The 17,796-nt window shown below is 39.0% G+C and overlaps 1 protein-coding gene across 16 annotated transcripts in view; it reads left to right on the top strand.

The window, feature by feature from the left end:
• The window catches only part of ACACA (acetyl-CoA carboxylase alpha), a 328,053-nt gene that overhangs the window by 168,846 nt on the left and 141,411 nt on the right, over positions 1-17,796 (top strand). For all 16 annotated transcript variants that reach the window (XR_004269722.1, XM_032280776.1, XM_032280784.1 and 13 more), the window contains 5 exons: positions 233-321; positions 6,099-6,223; positions 14,332-14,445; positions 15,675-15,788; positions 17,249-17,338. Coding sequence is in view for 15 of the 16 variants with exons in the window: in XM_032280776.1 (XP_032136667.1) it covers positions 233-321; positions 6,099-6,223; positions 14,332-14,445; positions 15,675-15,788; positions 17,249-17,338 (532 nt within the window). In the remaining variant the exon portion in view is untranslated. The remainder of the gene's footprint in view (positions 1-232; positions 322-6,098; positions 6,224-14,331; positions 14,446-15,674; positions 15,789-17,248; positions 17,339-17,796) is intronic.

Raw genomic sequence — 17,796 nt, 5'->3', positions numbered from 1 at the left:
GCTGTGCAGGTTTTTGTTGTCTTTTCTTCTTTTTTAAAAAAGGTCTTGTCTATGGTGAGATTTCTTTTAGGCTTAGAATGTAAGTTAATTTTGTAGTTCATTTTAGGCTGTTCTTTATTCAGAGGGAAAGCAGTTCAGTTGGAAAGTCGTGGAGGTAAATTTGTCCTTTGGGTTTATTATTTAATAGTGTTGGCTTGTCAGGTTTTTCAGAGGAGACTTTCTATTTGCCTAGGTACCGAAGTGGCATCCGAGGCCACATGAAGGCTGTGGTGATGGATCTGCTCCGGCAGTACCTGCGAGTAGAGACACAATTCCAGAATGGTAAGTCTCTTCCTAAGGACTCTCTAGCTAAGAAAGCTTTGATTCTGATAACCAACCCAAGCTATCCCTTTCAGACCATGTTAGAGCTAAGCCCTTTCCTGTCACCAATACTTCTCATTAATAAACTCTCTCTCCTATCACCACTCCCTTAAAAAATAAACCTCTATATCTACTAGCACTAAAGAATGAACAACAAAACACAGCTTGATGAAATTAGAAATCCAGTGTGCTTCTGAGGAAGGGCCAAGGAAATTTTTCTAATAGAGATTACCATTCCTATTGACATCTTGTTGACCTTGTATAGTGTGAGTTGATTGAGTCATCACAGGCTGAAATTGAGAAACCCATATCGGAAGAACTTGATTCTCAGCAGCTAATCCATGAATTGAACCAGAGGCATCTGGGAAGAGCTAGCTCAGATTTTCCAGTACTTTTTAGTATATCATTTAGTTAGACTTTATCCCTGGCTTTCTCTGAAGAGTTTCACTAAATTTTACGTCGTCTGTAAGAGTGAAATTTGGCTAAAATTTTAAAGCTGTGTACTGATGACATTGCTTTCTGCCACAAGATGGCAGTGAAACACCACAGAATTTGAAACATTATCTGAAATTTGAAACATTTGCTCCCTTTCACTTCCTTTAAAAGCAGCGTATGCCACTCATGACTAGCAAAAGTCCTCATGTAGATATTAGCAAACCGCATCCAGCAATGTATAAAATAATACATTACAACCAAGCTGCCTTTATCCTACTCATGCAAGGTTGATCAATCCGGAGGTCAATTAATATAATTTATCATGAAATAGATGAAAGGAGGAAAAACATGCTCATCATCTAACAGAATATGGAGAGGGAGCATTTGACAGAATTTAACATCCATTCATGACAAACTCTTGGAAACTGGGAGTAAAATTAAACTTTAAAAATCTTGTAAAGGGGATCCACAGAAAAATCTGCAAGACACATCATGCATTATGGCAAGTTGAAAGCATTCTCTTTAAGATTAGTAATAAGACAGGGATGCCTGCTGTCACTACTTCTATAATGGATGCCCTGGCCAGTACAGTAAGACAAGAAAAAGAATTAAAGGCTTTAAGAGCTAGAAAGTAGTAAAGCAATAAATCTGCCACTGTTAGATATGGTAGGGTGTCTATTTAGAAAGCCTCAAAGGATTCACAGATTTATTATTAAATTATTTAAAATCTAACATGATTACCAAATCTGAAAGTCAACATACAAAATTCAACTGTGTTTACAGTAGAGCAGTTGTTTAAATCTAGCACTTTGGGAGGCTGAGGCAGGCTATCACAAGGTCAAGAGATTGAGACCATCTGGCCAGCATGGTGAAACCCCATCTCTACTAAAAATACAAAAATTAGCTGGGTGTGGTGGCATGTGCCTGTAGTCCCAGCTACTCAAGAATCGCTTGAACCCAGGAGGTGGAGGTTGCAGTGAGCCAAGATCACACCACTGCACTCCAGCCTGGCATCACTGCAAGACTCCATCTCAATAAAGAAAGAAAAGGAGGAAAAAAAAAAAAGAAAGAAAAGCAGTTCAGAGGGGAAAAATACCATTGAAAATAGCAGGCTGGTTATAGTGGCTCATGCTTATAATCTCAGCACTTTGGGAGGCCAGGAGTTTGAGACCATCCTGGGCAACATAGTAAGATCCCATTGCTGCAAAAAATTAAAAACAGCCAGGCAGGGTGGCACATGCCTATAGTCCTACCTACTCAAGAGACTGAAACAAGAGGATTGCCTGAGCCTAGGGTTTCAAAGGTGAAGTGAGCTATGATTGGATCACTTCACTCAGCCCAGGCAACAGAGCAAGAGCCTATCTCTAAATAATTAATTAATTAGTTGATAAAACAGCAACCAAAAAGATGAAATACTAAGGAGTAAATGTAACAAAAAGTGTGCAAGCCTCTTTTGGAGAAAATTATAATCAAGAAGATTATAGTAGTAAAGAAAATTTAAATAAATTATCAAGGTCTTAAATTGGAATGTACACTATTTATTAGGTGCTGATTCTTCCTAAATTCATCTGTAGATTGACATTTCAGTAAAAATTCTGTTAGGGTATTTGTAGTGCTAATTCTAAAATTTCCATAAAAGACAAGTCTTACAATAACCAAGATACTTCCAAAGAAATACAAGTTCTCCCAATCAGGTATCAATATTTAATATAAAGCCATATTAATTAAGAAAGTATGATATAGGTATAGGGACAGCTTTATAGATCAATGGAACACAGTGGCCCAGAAACAGATTCACCCATATATGAAAACTTATTTTACAATAGACGAGGCATTGTAGATCATGAGGAAAGGATGGATTTTTTTTCAATAGATAATACTAGCACAATGGGTTATTTTTAAGAAAAAAGGAAAGAAATGGAATCTCTATCTTATACCTATACACAAAAATCAATTCCTGATAAATTAAAGACTTAAATATGTACTAAAGAGGTGAAGCTATTAAATGTTTAGGAGAGTATTATTATAATCTCAGGATAGGAAGATTTTGTTGAAAGGTTGATTACTTAAACCCCACTCAAGAAATTCTGTTCATCAAAATACACCATAAAGAGACTGAAAAGCCTGTAATCCTAGCACTTTGGGAGGCTGAGGCTGGCAGACTGCTCAAGACCAGCCTGGGCAACATAGCCAGACCCCATCTCTGCAAAAAATACAAAAATTAGCCGGGTGTAGTGGTGTGTGCCTGTAGTCCCAGCTTCTTGGGAGGCTCGGGATGGAGGATCACCTAAGCCTGGGGAGGTTGAGGCTGCAGTGAGCCATGATCACATCACTGCACTTCAGCCGTGGTGACAGAGAAAGACACTGTCTCCAAAAAGAGACTGAAAATATAAGCTATAAAGTATGAGAAGATATTTACAAAGCATATACCTAAAAAAGAAGTATCTAGAGAATTGCTATGAATCACCAAGTTAAAGACATCCTAATAGAAAACTGAGCAAAAGATATAGAAAAATATTTTACAGAAGAGGAAGTACAAATAATACATAAACTTACACAAAGATAATCCCATTAGTAATTAGAGACATATGAACCAAAACCACAATGAAATTGGCAAAAATTTAAAAGTCACATCATCATCTTCATTGCTTCTGTACATGAAGTACAAATTGGTTTGCCACTTTGGGTAATAGTTGGTCAGTACTTAATAAAGTTGAAATTATTTGTATTCTTTTTTTTTTTTTGAGACGGAGTTTCACTCTTGCTACCCAGGCTGGAGTGCAATGGCGCGATCTTGGCTCACCGCAACCTCTGCCTCCTGGGTTCAGGCAATTATCCTGCCTCAACCTCCTGAGTAGCTGGGATTACAGGCACGCGCCACCATGCCCAGCTAATGTTTTTTGTATTTTTAGTAGAGACGGAGTTTCACCACGTTGACCAGGATGGTCTGGATCTCTTGACCTCGTGATCCACCCTCCTCGGCCTCCCAAAGTGCTGGGATTACAGGCTTGAGCCACCGCGCCCAGCCTATTTGTATTCTTTAACCTAGTAATTTTACTCATAGAAAACGTATGCTAGAGAAACTATTGCATGTTTACTAGGAGACATATAGAGCACTGTTTGTGACAGCACTGTTCGTAATCTCAAAAAAGACAAGAAACAATCTAAATATACATAGGTAGAGTAGATCATTGAAGTATCGCTACCATGTATTACTATACAGCAGTGAAAATGGATGCCCAAGGCATACACTGAACAAAAGGATGAATCTCGAAACTACAATGTTATGAAAAAGAAATGGTACAGTGATTTCATTGTTTTCAGGTTCAAAACCAGGAAAATTAAACTGTACATACCTTGATGATAAAAGTTAAGAAACGCAAAAGAATAGTTAACGTAAAATTCAGCTTAGTAGTTGTTTCTGTGGAGGAGTCTTCAAAGATACTAAAGATGTTCTATTAAAATTTAATAGCTTTAAAATAATATATGGGTGCTTATTTCAACTGATACCATATGTTTTATATATTCTGTGTATATATTTCATAATTAGGCATTTTGTTTTGGGGTGTGTGTGTGTGTGTTTGAGACAGAGTCTCACTCTGACACTAAAGCTGTAGTGCAGCGGTGTGATCTTGGCTCACTGCAACCTCCGCCTCCTAGATTCAAGTGATTCTCCTGCTTCAGCCTTCTGAGTAGCTGAGACTGGAGGTGTGTGCCACCATGCCTGGCTAATTTTTGTATTTTTAGTAGAGACAGGGTTTCACCATGTTGGCCAGGCTGATCTCGAACTCCTGACCTCAAGTGATCCACTCTCCTCGACCACCCAAAGTGCTGGGACTCCAGGTGTGAGCCACCGCACTTGGCCTGTTAAACATTTTTTAAAAAGTGTATCTTGGTATGCAAGATCTTCAAAGTCAAAAAAAGAAGTATCATTGCTTTCTTTCTGTGAATGTCTCTCCTCATCCTGGGTAAATGTATTATTTTTATTTCCCCTGATCCTACTGCCAAAGTGTATTTGTGTTGTCACTTCAAAGCTAAGTCTTGGTAGAGGAAAATATTAATACAGAACAGCTAATTTTTAAACAGCTTCTCTTTTGGTCAGAATGTGTCTTTTATGAAATTGGCAACTCTCTGGATATTGTAGTCCATTGTTTTTCAAATATAGTTTCATTTGTGAAAAAAAAATTCTTATGTCAATCTCTAATATTTAAAACAGTTAAAAGCCTGGTTACCGTGGTCCAAGCTACTCAGTATTCTAGGAAACCACGATACTGCAGTTTGAATGCCACTGTTCCGGTTTGTAACCTAACATGGAATCTGAACTGAGGTGATAATCCTTTACTATTTTCATGATTTCATAAAATTCTGACCCTTGAGAATATTCAGATACTAATTCTTCTTTACTTGGAAATTTAATTCTGAGGTAAGCTGTTTTCTAAAGAACTGAATATTACTTATATCCCATGGTAGATATCACTGTAGTGTACCAGAGGCTTATGCTTCTGTTGTAAAACATAGCTTTCCTACTCAGAACTAACCTGCCCCTAGTGGCCTTATGGAAGGCAAGTGAAAATATGCATAACTTTAGTCTCCCTACAGACCTTTTGACTTAATGCAAAGTTCTCCTTGATCTATACCTTGGGTTGGATTTGGCGTTCCGAGGCATTGCTTAGCTGTTTCAAGGACTCAAAGAAGAAAATGTTGATTCCAGGGGTAGCAGCCACACTTCTCATGGATATTACTAAGTTTGGTGTGGTTTTATTTTTTTAGCTAAAACTGTTGTTACTGGATAGGGTGAACTATTTTCTGTGAGTCAAACATGGAAACAGAATCTCAAGCTCTGGGGGAGACCTTAAAAATCATCAAGTTTAATGATATTTACATTGCTTTTTAAACAGCCGCACTTTCTTTTCTAAGGAAATCATGAGAGAGTTTAGAGTAAGACTGGGGTTGGAGTTATCCCCAACCCTTCAGTCTTTAAGGCACATCCATCTCTCCAATTTTTAAAAAATTAAATAAAATGGAGGCCCAGAAAGGTAAAATTATTTGCTCAGGAACGTACAGTAAATTGCTAAAAGAGCTAGGCCTCGAACCCAGATCTTATATACAAATTGCCTGACTCCTAGTCCAGTATTCCTTTTACTAAATCACGTTGTCAGTTTCTGTACAAATTCATCTAAGAAAATCCTTAAGATGTTTCTTCTCACTGCTTGTCTCATAAATTATAGATAGTACAAAACAAATAGCATGTATATGTGAACATTTATACACAGGTGAGAACCAGTTTTTTTCATGGCATGCAGGTCACTATGACAAATGTGTATTCGCCCTCCGGGAAGAGAACAAAAGTGACATGAACACTGTACTGAACTACATCTTCTCTCATGCTCAAGTCACCAAGAAGAATCTTCTGGTCACAATGCTTATTGTGAGTAGCATTTTTCAGAACTCGTAAGGACAGTGGATGATATGCAAAAAGCATTTTTTCCTTCTGATGGCTGTGGTCAGAGGAAAAACTGCTGCCTTTTGTAATTATGGAATGAGTGGGGCTTGAGCTGTGGATTAACAGTTTCTCACATCTACCTTTGTCCTTGGTCTGAAGGAACCTGCTCTAGTGAGAAAAGGACTATTCTGGCCATTATGCATATAGTCATACACAGGAACTTACATCTCCTAACTGTTTAGAAATGCCCCGTGCCTTACCATTCCTGTGGTCCTCATGATGGTAGCTTTAAAATTTCATCTTATTTAGCCAGTATACTCTTAATTTTAACTCTTCTTCCATAGACATAAGCAATGGCTCTCATGTGAAACTTAAAAAAGAAAAAAAAGAAATCCAGCACTGCTCCCCACCAACCAGAGAAATTTAAATGTATTCTGCATCTTCACTGATCCCTTTTTATTTATATTGAAATCTAAGCTCGGATTATTGTATTGGTAGTAAATGTATGATTTTTGTCCCTGTAACTTAAGTAATATAAGAGTTAGTAGGAAGTAGGAACGGGGAGTGAGCCTGGCAAGTATGAGGAGAGCCAGTGTGCATTTGGCCAGTGGGTAGAATTTCTAGAGGCTGAAGGAATTTTAAAGATGACTTGTACGGCCTCCACTCCTAGCACGTTCTGGTTGAGTTAGTTGTCGGAATTAGCATAGTAGGACTGTTCCTAGAGTCCCTCGCCCCGTGGTCCTGAGCATTTGCCTTGCTGCTGCATGCTTGTCTTTTGGGGGACTGTAGCACCTTTTCACTCCTAGAGTTTTCTTTCTTGTCCCTTTGTGGAATTGGCATTCCTGGTACCTTAATTCTATCATTTTTCATGGAGGAAAAAAACATACATCTTCACAGCCATTTTTTATTTCATACTTCAGAATGAAGGGAAACTATCTACCTCACATCTCTGATTAACAAGAGTGCCACTCATTCAGTTATTTGCCTAGCTGGTTAACTCTAAAGCATATAACATTTTTAAGAACAGCCATTTAAAAAAATATGTAATTATAGGGAGAGTTCATTGCTTTTGCTACCCTAGAATAGCTAGATGGTGAGGAAACCAGAAGACGCATTTGAGAGGGAAAAATTTATATGTCAGCACAATGTAATATTTCAGCTTCCCCCAGGTGACAGGTTTCAGCTAAGAAATGTTATATCTATGGCAACTTGCTAATTTTTTTTCTCATTCAAAAGAAGGAAGAAAGACTATTTAGATTTTTTTTTTTTAATTTAATGAAAGGATTGTTAAATCTTACTTGGATAAAGCCAAGACTTTCTGGCAGAAAAGGGTAATGATGAGGAGGGTAGAAGAATCCGTCAGTTTGGACCTAGAATGGGGTGGAATTTGCCTCTATAGGAAGCTAATTATGGTGAGTTTTTCTTTTTATTATGATTACCTTTTTAAGAACTTAACAGTTTTCTGCACTAAATATAGACCAAAGCCTAGAATCCTTGGAGCAGCAGAAGAGTAATGATCGTCCAAGACTGTCGCTGGGTTTCTTAAATTCTAATTTGTAAGATATAGGGGCTCAGCTCGCTCCTTTTGCGGAGTGATTGTAAGTAACGCTTGCCTTAAGAATCTCATTATTGGAACACAGAGCCATATTTCCTCTGAGAATTCTGGAGTAGCTTTGAGCCGGGGCTGTTCATTTCTCAAGTAATCACGCTGGTGTGATGGAGAGAGAAAATGGCAGCTGTTCGGAGCTCAGGCCTTCAATTTTCTTCAGAGTCCAGTCACTCAAGTGTGTAATTACACGGGGGTGCTGCAGAGGCGTTGGGCCCTGTCAGAGAACTGGTTTGAGGCTTTGCTTTCTGCTTTTGCCAGTCAGGACAGGCAGAAGCCAATGGGACTCTGACTTGCTGCTGTTCTTTTTCCCCCCGCCTTGTCATCCTGATTACTTCTTACCTGCATAGATAGTACTCAAACTTTCTTTCCAACAGGCTGAGCTCTTTAGAGAAAAGAGCTGTTTCAGACTTTGAGTTTGCATGAGTAGGATGGAGGAGGAGGAGGAGGAGGAGAAGGAGGAGGAGGAGGAGGAGGAAGGGAAGAGGAGGAGGAGGAGAAGTACGGTTGAACATGTGAACCAGGAAACTGGATTTGTCCTTTTCTTTATTTTTGGTGTCAATATATTTTTCTTAAAAAAAAAAAAAAAAAATGAGACCCAGTAAACCTAAGAGGATCTGTAAGCTTTCATGTCATTAATTTCTTTTCAAATATCGGTTGTTTTTATTTCATCTCAGAGATTTGGAAATCAAGAAGTTAACTGATATGATCAGGGTCAGGGCCAGCTAGCAGTGACTTATGGAACATAAGTGAAAGCTCAGATGGTCCTCCTTTCTGATCTGATGTTACTGAATGCCAGACATATCTTCCTCTTTTCCTCTTTGACAATGCTTAGCTGCTCCCTTTTCCTCCTTCCTCTCCCTCCTCCTCACCCACGTCTGCACTAATGGTAGTAGCTGGTAAGAGCCATTTTGGTTGTTTGGATTATTCTTTCTGCAAATCTTAGTGTCTTTTACAGATGTCACGTGCACATGGTAGCACTTTGATTCCCCCAGCTTGTATTCTCTGCTGGTTCCCCTTTCTTTGCATATCTTGGCTTCTTGATTGATGGTTATGTGCCCAGCATTCCATTCTCTGCTTTCTAGAAGTAGAAATGTTGATAGTATGCTTTGCTGAGCTAGATGATGATTTCTGGGGCTTTAGAACCTACAGGGAGGGAGGTATCAAGAAAATAAGGCTTCCGTGAGTCAATGTCATGGGATATGGGCTGCTCCAGCAAAGAGGTACCTTCGTCCTTTCCGGGTGTTAGCATAACTTGCCCAGTGGTAACTTGCCTCAAGGACTCTTGAGCAAATTTCTGGTATTCTTTCAGTCTATCTGGAAAGCAGAGTGTCAGATGAAAGGCTAAAGTCCTATCAGGTTTCCTCCATTTAGAGGGACATCGTACCACAATTTAATACAAAATCTGGAAGACCAGTAATAAATTTATTTTTTGGAAGCTCTTCTTATTGCTTAAATTTAACTTTACAGGAAAAAGCTTAGACTCAGAATATTGTTTATGTTTGCTTAGAGATATTTAAGGAACTCTTTAGCCAGATTAAGCTAATTGGTACAAATACAAAGTATTAACATCTTCATAGCTGTTTAGGTGGCAATATACATACCCTCTAGCCACTTTGATGGTAAGTAGTCTTCCTGCTTATAACTTATTTTTGTTATGGTCCACATGAACATGCTATAAACCATGCTTCTGTATGAGTAATGCCATGCATATGAACCCCTGATTTGGTTTAGATGGGGAGAATTTAAAATGCTGATCAACACCTTGCCTTCCTCTTCTTAATCTGACTGCAAATAATTTTGTCCAATATGTAAGTAAAGAAGAAAAGTCTTAGTGATTCCACATTCACTGAATAAGGGTCATATTAACAATTTCTTGTTAAACTAACCCCATGACATTTTTGGGATATCAAAAAGTACAGGTATGACTAGAAGAAGCTACCAGTTCATTACTGATACTGAGATTAGTACCTACCCAGGTGAGCAATAGTTAGTGTATTGAGAGCATTACACATAAGGTCACATTCTTTTCATTTTGAATTGCCTTCCTCAGAGGCTTTCAGTGCCTAGAATACTAAGATCAAGTTGGACTATGTTTTCTTCTGTCAGTCAGCTGCATAACTTTGGCTATGGTTTTATTGTTGTTGCTGATGTTTTTTTTTTTTTTTTTTTTGTTTTGAGACAGAGTCTCGCTCTTTATCCACGCGCCAGGCTGGAGTGCAGTGGCACAATCTTGGCTCACCGCAACCTCCGCCTCCTGGCTTCAAACAATTCTGCCTCAGCCCCCCGAGTAGCTGGGACTACAGGCACGTGCCACCGTGCCCAGCTAATTTTTGTATTTTAGTAAAGATGGGGTTTCACTGTGTTGGCCAGGATGGTCTCAATCTCTTGACCTCGTGATCTGCCCACCTCAGCCTCCCAAAGTGCTGGGATTACAGGCGTGAGCCACCACGCCCGGCCGTTGTTGCTTTTTAATTAAAGATGTGGTCTCACTAGGTTGCCTGGGCGGCTCCCAAGCTTCTGTACTCAAATGGTCTTGGCCTCCCAAAGTGCTGGAACTGTAGGCATGAGCCACCATGCCCAGCCTTGGCTATGGGTTAACATTTTATCATGTTTGTTATATTTCTGCAAATTCAAACTATTTCCTGTAGTTAGCTACTATCTAGGTCAAAAGTAAAAGCAAGAAATAACTGTTTTGTATTAGTATGGCTGAATAGTGATTTTTACTTGGTTTTATGACTCTGGACAGTTGGAACAGACTTTTGGTTGGTGGATTTTTGCAAGTGACCTGTAATCCCAAAATCAGCAGTTTGGCTTTTTAAACAAACCTTTTTATATTGACTAAACACATCTACTGACCTAGATACCATCTAAAGGTGTTGTTACAAAACGTTCACCAGGATTAGATGGTGATGTTGGTTTGTCCAGCTGCCCAAAAGAAGCCTGTCTCTAAGACAGAGGGTAATAAAATTCCTGTTGGATGTTAGTTGGCATCTTAGGATGGATGGTTCTGTAAAACCTTGGTGTTTTCTTTTAGAACCTGAATGCTATGTCTAAGTGAAGGAGGAGACAGGGTTAAGAACGTTATTCTACACGTAATCTTCTGTTGCCAGTTTTTTTTCTGAGTATTCATGATGACAGTAGAGAAAATATTTGAGTGGAAAACTTCCAAGTCAGAATAGACTAATGAAAATAGTGGTTCATAATGTGTGTTTGCTAACTACCTCACATGTATTAATTTAAGTTTTTTTTTTAGACAGAGTTTCACCCTTGTTACCCAGGCTAGAGTGCAATGGTGTAATATCAGCTCACTGCAACCTCTGCTTCCAGTGTTCAAGGAATTCTCCGGCCTCAGCCTCCCAGGTAGCTGGGATTACAGGCATGTGCCACCATGCCCAGCTAATTTTCTGTATTGAGTAGAGACAGGGTTTCACCATGTTGGTCAGTCTGGTCTCAAACTGACCTCAGGTGATCCACTTGCCTCGGCCTCCCAGAGTGCTGGGATTACAGGCATGAGTGACCGCACCTGGCCTACATTTATTTTTTCTAATCTCCATAGTTCGCTTTTCTACAGACATTGTTTCATTTTCCCTTAGCCCTTTCTTACTCCCTTTTTCTCACAGTGGAAAGATGAAATGAAAAAGTGGTTTTTTAAAAAAGTGGTTTTACGTGTTTTGCTTTATTTTGTCTTTTAAGTTAGAACATGATCTGTAGCTAAGCAAGAGGATAACTCCATTTAAAAAAATTTTTAGTTTAATCTCTAAAGGTAAACTTAGATTTCCTTTAAAGGGAATGCATTTCATATGAAATCTGATATAGTTTGTGGAGGTGATTAGTGTGCTCATTTTGTCGCGTTAGCTTTTGTTTTTTGTTTGTTTGTTTTTTGATTAGAGTCTCTCTGTTGCCCAGAGCTAGAGTGCAGTGGCGCAGACTCGGCTCACTGCAACCTCCGCCTCCCAGGTTTAGGCAGTTTTCTGCCTCAGCCTCCCAAGTAACTGGGATTACAGGTGTGTGCGACCATGCCTGACTAATTTTTGTTATTTTTAGTAGAGACAGGGTTTCACCATCTTAACCAGGCTGGTCTTGAACTCCTGATCTCGTGATTCACCTGCCTCAGCCTCCCAAAGTGCTGGGATTACAGGCGTGAGCCACCACGCCCAACCCGGCCTTTGTTTTTGATGTTGAGACTTTCATCTGGCTTTGTACAGAGGAGCTGAGTTGTGGCATTGCCCAGTACACTTCTTACGTTTTTAAGCCTTTTGATGGGTCATTCCAATGCTTGAAGTAAGTACCTCAGAAAGGAGTAGGTTTGCTCTATTAAGAACATTAGGAAAGGGACTTAGGTAGGAAAAATTTATCTTGGTTTCCCTACCTGCTGTTATTTATCAGTTCTTTCCTTCTGTCTTTTTATGGTCCTGTTTTTGGTAATTTTACATATTCCTCTGAAATTCTGTTTTGCTCATTAGTTCTCTGCAAAAGGTGAGACTTAGTTGCATTTTCTTTCTCCTCTTTGCCTTCATGCCTAGGATAGGTAGAACAGGTCCTCTAATCTGTGCTACATGTTCAATAGAATCCTGGATTTATCTTCACTTTAATAGCAGCTTTTATTTTTCTCACTCAGATGAGTGAATTATCTGGGTTAAATGGGTGAAAACAGTACTTGCACCTCCTTAATTATAAATCCCATCATATGTTTTATGACTCTGGACAGTCAGAGCAGACCTCTGATTGGTGGATTAGGGAACCAGAATCTCATTATGCCATTTTCTTTAAAATAAAATAAAAGATTTGAGAAACCTTCCCGGCATAATGGCATTGAGTATTTCAAAAGTATTTACCTTGTGATGTGGAAGGTAGGGATTTTGGAAAAAGTATGTCTTCCCCAACGGCCAAAAGTCCCATGCATTTATTTATACTGCCATGATTAATGTCTCTAAAGAGGTTCCCCAAGACAGGAAAGGTTAAGTGTGAAATAGAAATTCTTCAAGAAAAGGGCTGATAGTCAAGTTGGGGAGAAGATTAACAAGCAGGCCCCTTGGGGACTGGTCTTCTTTCATGTCCCATTGGAGTAGGGGGAGAATAAATATTTATTAAAATATAAAGGCAATTCTTTTTAAAATTTTTTATTTTATATTTTATTTTTAGAGATGGGGTCTTGCCATGTTGCCCAGGCTGGTCTTGAACTCCTGGGCTCAAGCAATCCTCCTGTCTTGACCTCCCAAAATGCTGGAATTACAGGTGTGAGCCACCCTGCCCAGCCAAGGCAATTATTTAAAACCCCAAGTAGAGGGACGGATAACTAAATGGATATATTTTATATGGTATGGTGTTAATAATACGACTACCAGTAGCTCTGTAAAATTCAAAAAGGATAGACATTTATAAAAACTGCATTTACCGTTTTTTTTAGCTTAGATGGAAATTGCATGGATAATGGCTGAATGTAGGGATAAACTGATATTCCACTGGAATCCAGTAAGAATATTTCTCTCAGAACATGATTGGGATTTTTTTCTTAACATTTTTTACTACTTAGAAGAAGAATGACCCAATACTGAATAAACCATGGATTCTGTAGTAGGAACTTGTTTTTTTCCTCTAATTCAGCTAAGGATTCACATGTTTAAGTATCATGGAATGATTCTTGGTACAGGAAGAAGAGAAATGAATTGGGATGCAGAATTGCCAGGATATGAGATGGTGTTTTTAGTTAGTGTGTGTTTATAAATAAATAATTTGTTGTTGTGTTTCTGTTTTGCGTCTTCCTGGGTTGCTGAAAATTCGGTTTGTGAGATGAAAACCACTGGAGTGGTTCTTTTTGCCTCGTATCTACCATCTTTCAAAAAGTGGGAGAGGAAACAGGAAGGCCTTTAGTCCCTGTTAAAGCTAGTGCTCGACTTACGACCACGATTGGTTCCAACAGACTGGTCGTAACACGATTTGGTCGTAAGTTGAGTAGGCCATACGCACACGGAGATGGTAGTGCTGCCGGAAGCTGGTCCGCACTGTCGTATGCCCAGCTGGGCAACATTTGCGCTGCCAGACGCGGAGCAGTTGTGGCTAGCGATTGTGGTCGTAAAGTCGAATGGTCGTAAGTTGCATAGGTCGTAAGTCGATCAATACCTGTATTTAAAACTTTCTCTTAAAACTTTGAGACGTAATCTATTATTTCTTACTCCGAATCCCCTTTGGCTCTTTTAGTGGTCTCTAATGAGTTCTTCTGCTTGTTAAAAGTATAGTGTTGATTTATAAGGAAACACGTTAGGAATTCTGAAAGACTGAGGGATTTGGGCTGCCTCTCCTTAGCCAAACTTCCTCTGGGACCTTCTTTACCACATTGTTTAGGGTAAAAATAACAAGAAGTTTGCATTTTCTTATTGATGCAGCTATGTTTCCTTTGTTTTCATTCCTTTTCTCCATTTCAAAATCCTGTCCACCTGTTCTTTTCAATATGGCTATCTATGTTCTTTTTTACATTAACAATTAGGATCAGTTGTGTGGCCGGGACCCTACTCTCACTGATGAACTGCTGAATATTCTCACAGAGCTCACTCAACTCAGTAAGACCACCAATGCTAAAGTAGCACTTCGAGCACGCCAGGTAAGGACATTTGTTGGTTTTCTTAAAGAAGGGATGGCTTTCATAGATCAGGCAGTCCTAGACACGATGAACTTGTGCTTAATCATCTTACAAAGAACATGCAATTTTCTATATATGTCACATTTTCCTCAGAACAAATGTTTTCATATGGTATGTTTTTTAAAGAGAAAGGAAAAGATTAATGCTGAGTCTCTTTAAAATGGAAGCCCTTTCCCCGTTAAAAAAAATCCTGGTATCATTCCCTTCCCTCCCTAGTAGCTCTGTGTTAGTAAACCAGGGTCAGGTGGAGGAAAGGACACTGAGGGAAGGAAATAGACTCAGTATTTCTTACTTCCCAAAGGGAGCTTAGAAGCAGATGAAAACTTCTAAGTGTACAGGAAATAATCAAGTGTGGAAAGCAGAAAGATAATGAAATGAATCTTAGGCGGTAGCAATCAGAACAACCCCAGAGATGTCCAGTTAGTTTCACCCTGCAGTCTTCATTTCCATTCCAAAAGGTTTCAGCAGGGAAGCCGTGAGTTGGCGCTCCCTTTGTGTTTCAGTGCTTGGGCATTGACAAGGAAGCAGCATTTGAAGCTGTTCAGTGACCTTCTGCTTTCTCTACAATTGTATCCATGTCACTGAATTACTCAAAGTTATTGAACCTCTCAGTGACCGGCTGAGGGTATTCAGATCCTACTGCGTCACTGTTTGTTTGTGACACTGCTTTCACTCTCCCTGCCCCTCACATGCATTGGTGTTACTTCCTGACTCCTTCTCCTTGGTGCTGAGTACCTGGGGCTGTCAAAGCAGCTTTCCCTAGTTTTTCTTTCAACTTCAGAGTTGCAAAAGGCTAGCTCTGCTGCATCTACCTTCCTCACAGCTGCTCCCTGCCAGACCTGATTCCCAATTAACAGCTAGTCATGCAGTCCCCAGGACTAGCAGCTTTGCAATGGTAAATCGCATACACTGATGGAACTTGATTGAAGCTGTTTTCTCTCCCTTCCCCCGCCCCCCATGGGAAACTGGCCACAGTGCAAATCATGGTAAGACTCACCTAAGATTCAGTGTTTGGTGGCATTGGCTTTATGTTACAGGACCTAGAAGTTGTTTTACTTGGTCTCTGTTTTATCTGTGATGCCTGCACTTACAGATTTATATTTATTGCTTTTGTATCAGAGCTGCCTAATAGGAGCCTAGAATAATCACTCCCTGAGGAACATGTGCCTCTTATTTTGTTCTCATTCTAGGTTCTTATTGCCTCCCATTTGCCATCGTATGAGCTTCGCCATAACCAAGTGGAGTCTATCTTCCTATCAGCTATTGACATGTATGGACATCAATTTTGCATTGAGAACCTGCAGGTATGCACACACACACACACACACACACACACACACACACGGCCCGCTTCTGCCGCTCTGCACTCTTATCTCATTTATTTCGAAGCATAGTTTAATTAATCAATTAATTAATTTTGATTTTATTTGTAATGGAGTTTCATACCTTGACTTTCTAAAATGATTTATACTTTCGATTTTTTTTTTCATAAAAATGCTGTTAGGATTGTGGTTTAGCTTAAAATTCAAATAGGCCTGCCTTCATAGAAGTTTTCTATTGAAGTCTATATCTCTGTACTTTACCTAGAGAGTATTCTAGGCCAGAATTAAGCGACAAGGCTGGTTGATTTCTGATATATCCATACACACACATTTCTCTAATGATTTATGATATTTGAATCAGATGTATACATAGGTAATTACTCTTCTGGAGACAAAACTATTTAAGTATCATTTAATTTTAACTTTATGTTAATACTATTAAGCTTTATAAAAATCCCATTTTATAAGAGATTATTGGCTAATTTTACTACTAATTGGAAGGACTTCCGCAATTATTTTTAAACATTATGTTCTTAGGGATGACTTTCTATTTTTCTACCTGGAAACAAAGATACCATTGTTATATCTGGCCCAGGGGAATCTTTAGGCTTTCAGTAAGGTTTCCTCCTGGGGAATCTAGAGGGGAAAGAAGGATGTTTTTTCTTATTTGGTTAATAGTTAAAACCTGGGGTTTCAACTGGAGTACAAATCTGGGTTTACCATAGTGGAGTATTGAGACAATATTTTTTATTTTATTTTATTTTATTTTATTTTATTTTATTTTTTATTTTATTTTATTTTTTATTTTATTTTATTTATTTTATTTTATTTTTTTAGTGAGACAGAGTTTTACTCTGTTGCCCAGGCTGGAATGCAGTGGCACAATCTCAGCTCACTGCAACCTCCACCTCCTGAGTTCAAGCGATTCTTGTGTCTTGGCCTCCCGAGTAGCTGGGATTACAGGCATGCCCTACCACACCTGGCTAATTTTTATATTTTTTTAATGGAGATGGGGTTTCACCATGTTGCCCAGGCTGGTCTCAAACTCCTGACCTCAAGTTATCTGCCTGCCTCAGCCTCCTAAAATGTTGGGATTACGGGTGTGAGCCACCATGTCCAGTGAAGACAACATTTAGAAAGTACAGATAAATGTCAGAAAAGATAATAATAGTCATAAACACTTATATTAGCATACAAATAATGCATTGTTAATGCAGTATTTCAGAATTTTACATGTATTTACTCCTATACTACAACAGCCCTGTGAGGATAGGTATTATTATTTTCTCCATTTTGTAGTTCAGGAAGCTGAGGCACAGAGAGGTTATGGCATTCAGAGACGTAATTCTTATGTTTCACTAAATGCTTCAAATGCCAAATAGTGTCCATTGAAATTGTTCTCCTTTTGATGTAAGGCTTAAACCTGTCTTTGTATCTTCTAGAAACTCATCCTATCAGAAACATCTATTTTTGATGTCCTCCCAAACTTCTTCTATCACAGCAACCAAGTAGTAAGGATGGCAGCTCTGGAGGTAAGTATTTATGTTAATGTGTTTTTGTTTCTAGCTGGTTTCTTCTGTCCATCTGGCTGCCATGCTGGCTCTGTTTCTCTGGCCTTAAGGTTGGTTCTTAAGGGTAGTCTCTTTTCCTTTGAAACAGTGAAGTGCCTACTCAGATACTTTACTCAAGTGTTTCATCTGAACTTATCACCAGCTTCTAGGTTCCAGTTGCAGGAAAATAGCTGCCAGCATTTTTCAGTAGTTTCTATTTTCCAGGTATTTGAATTCTCCCATTTCATAATGAGTTAGGATTCCTTGTAACACAAAAAGTGAAAATATGAGGCTGATCAGACTGTGTGTAATCTTACCATTGTGTGATTTGGGCCAAATTAAATGGATTTTAGTTATGTTTTAGATTGTCAAGCAGTACTTATGAAGTACTTCCTCAAAGGAAAGAAAGTAATAGCATTTAATGAACTGTGTTTTAGGTA

The sequence above is a fragment of the Sapajus apella genome, unplaced genomic scaffold, assembly GCF_009761245.1.
Source record: "Sapajus apella isolate SASKATOON/1434 unplaced genomic scaffold, GSC_monkey_1.0 scaffold12, whole genome shotgun sequence".
In the NCBI taxonomy this organism is placed as follows: Eukaryota; Metazoa; Chordata; class Mammalia; order Primates; family Cebidae; genus Sapajus; species Sapajus apella.
Note: the sequence above shows the minus strand (reverse complement) of the source record. Positions and strands in the feature narration are given on the sequence as shown.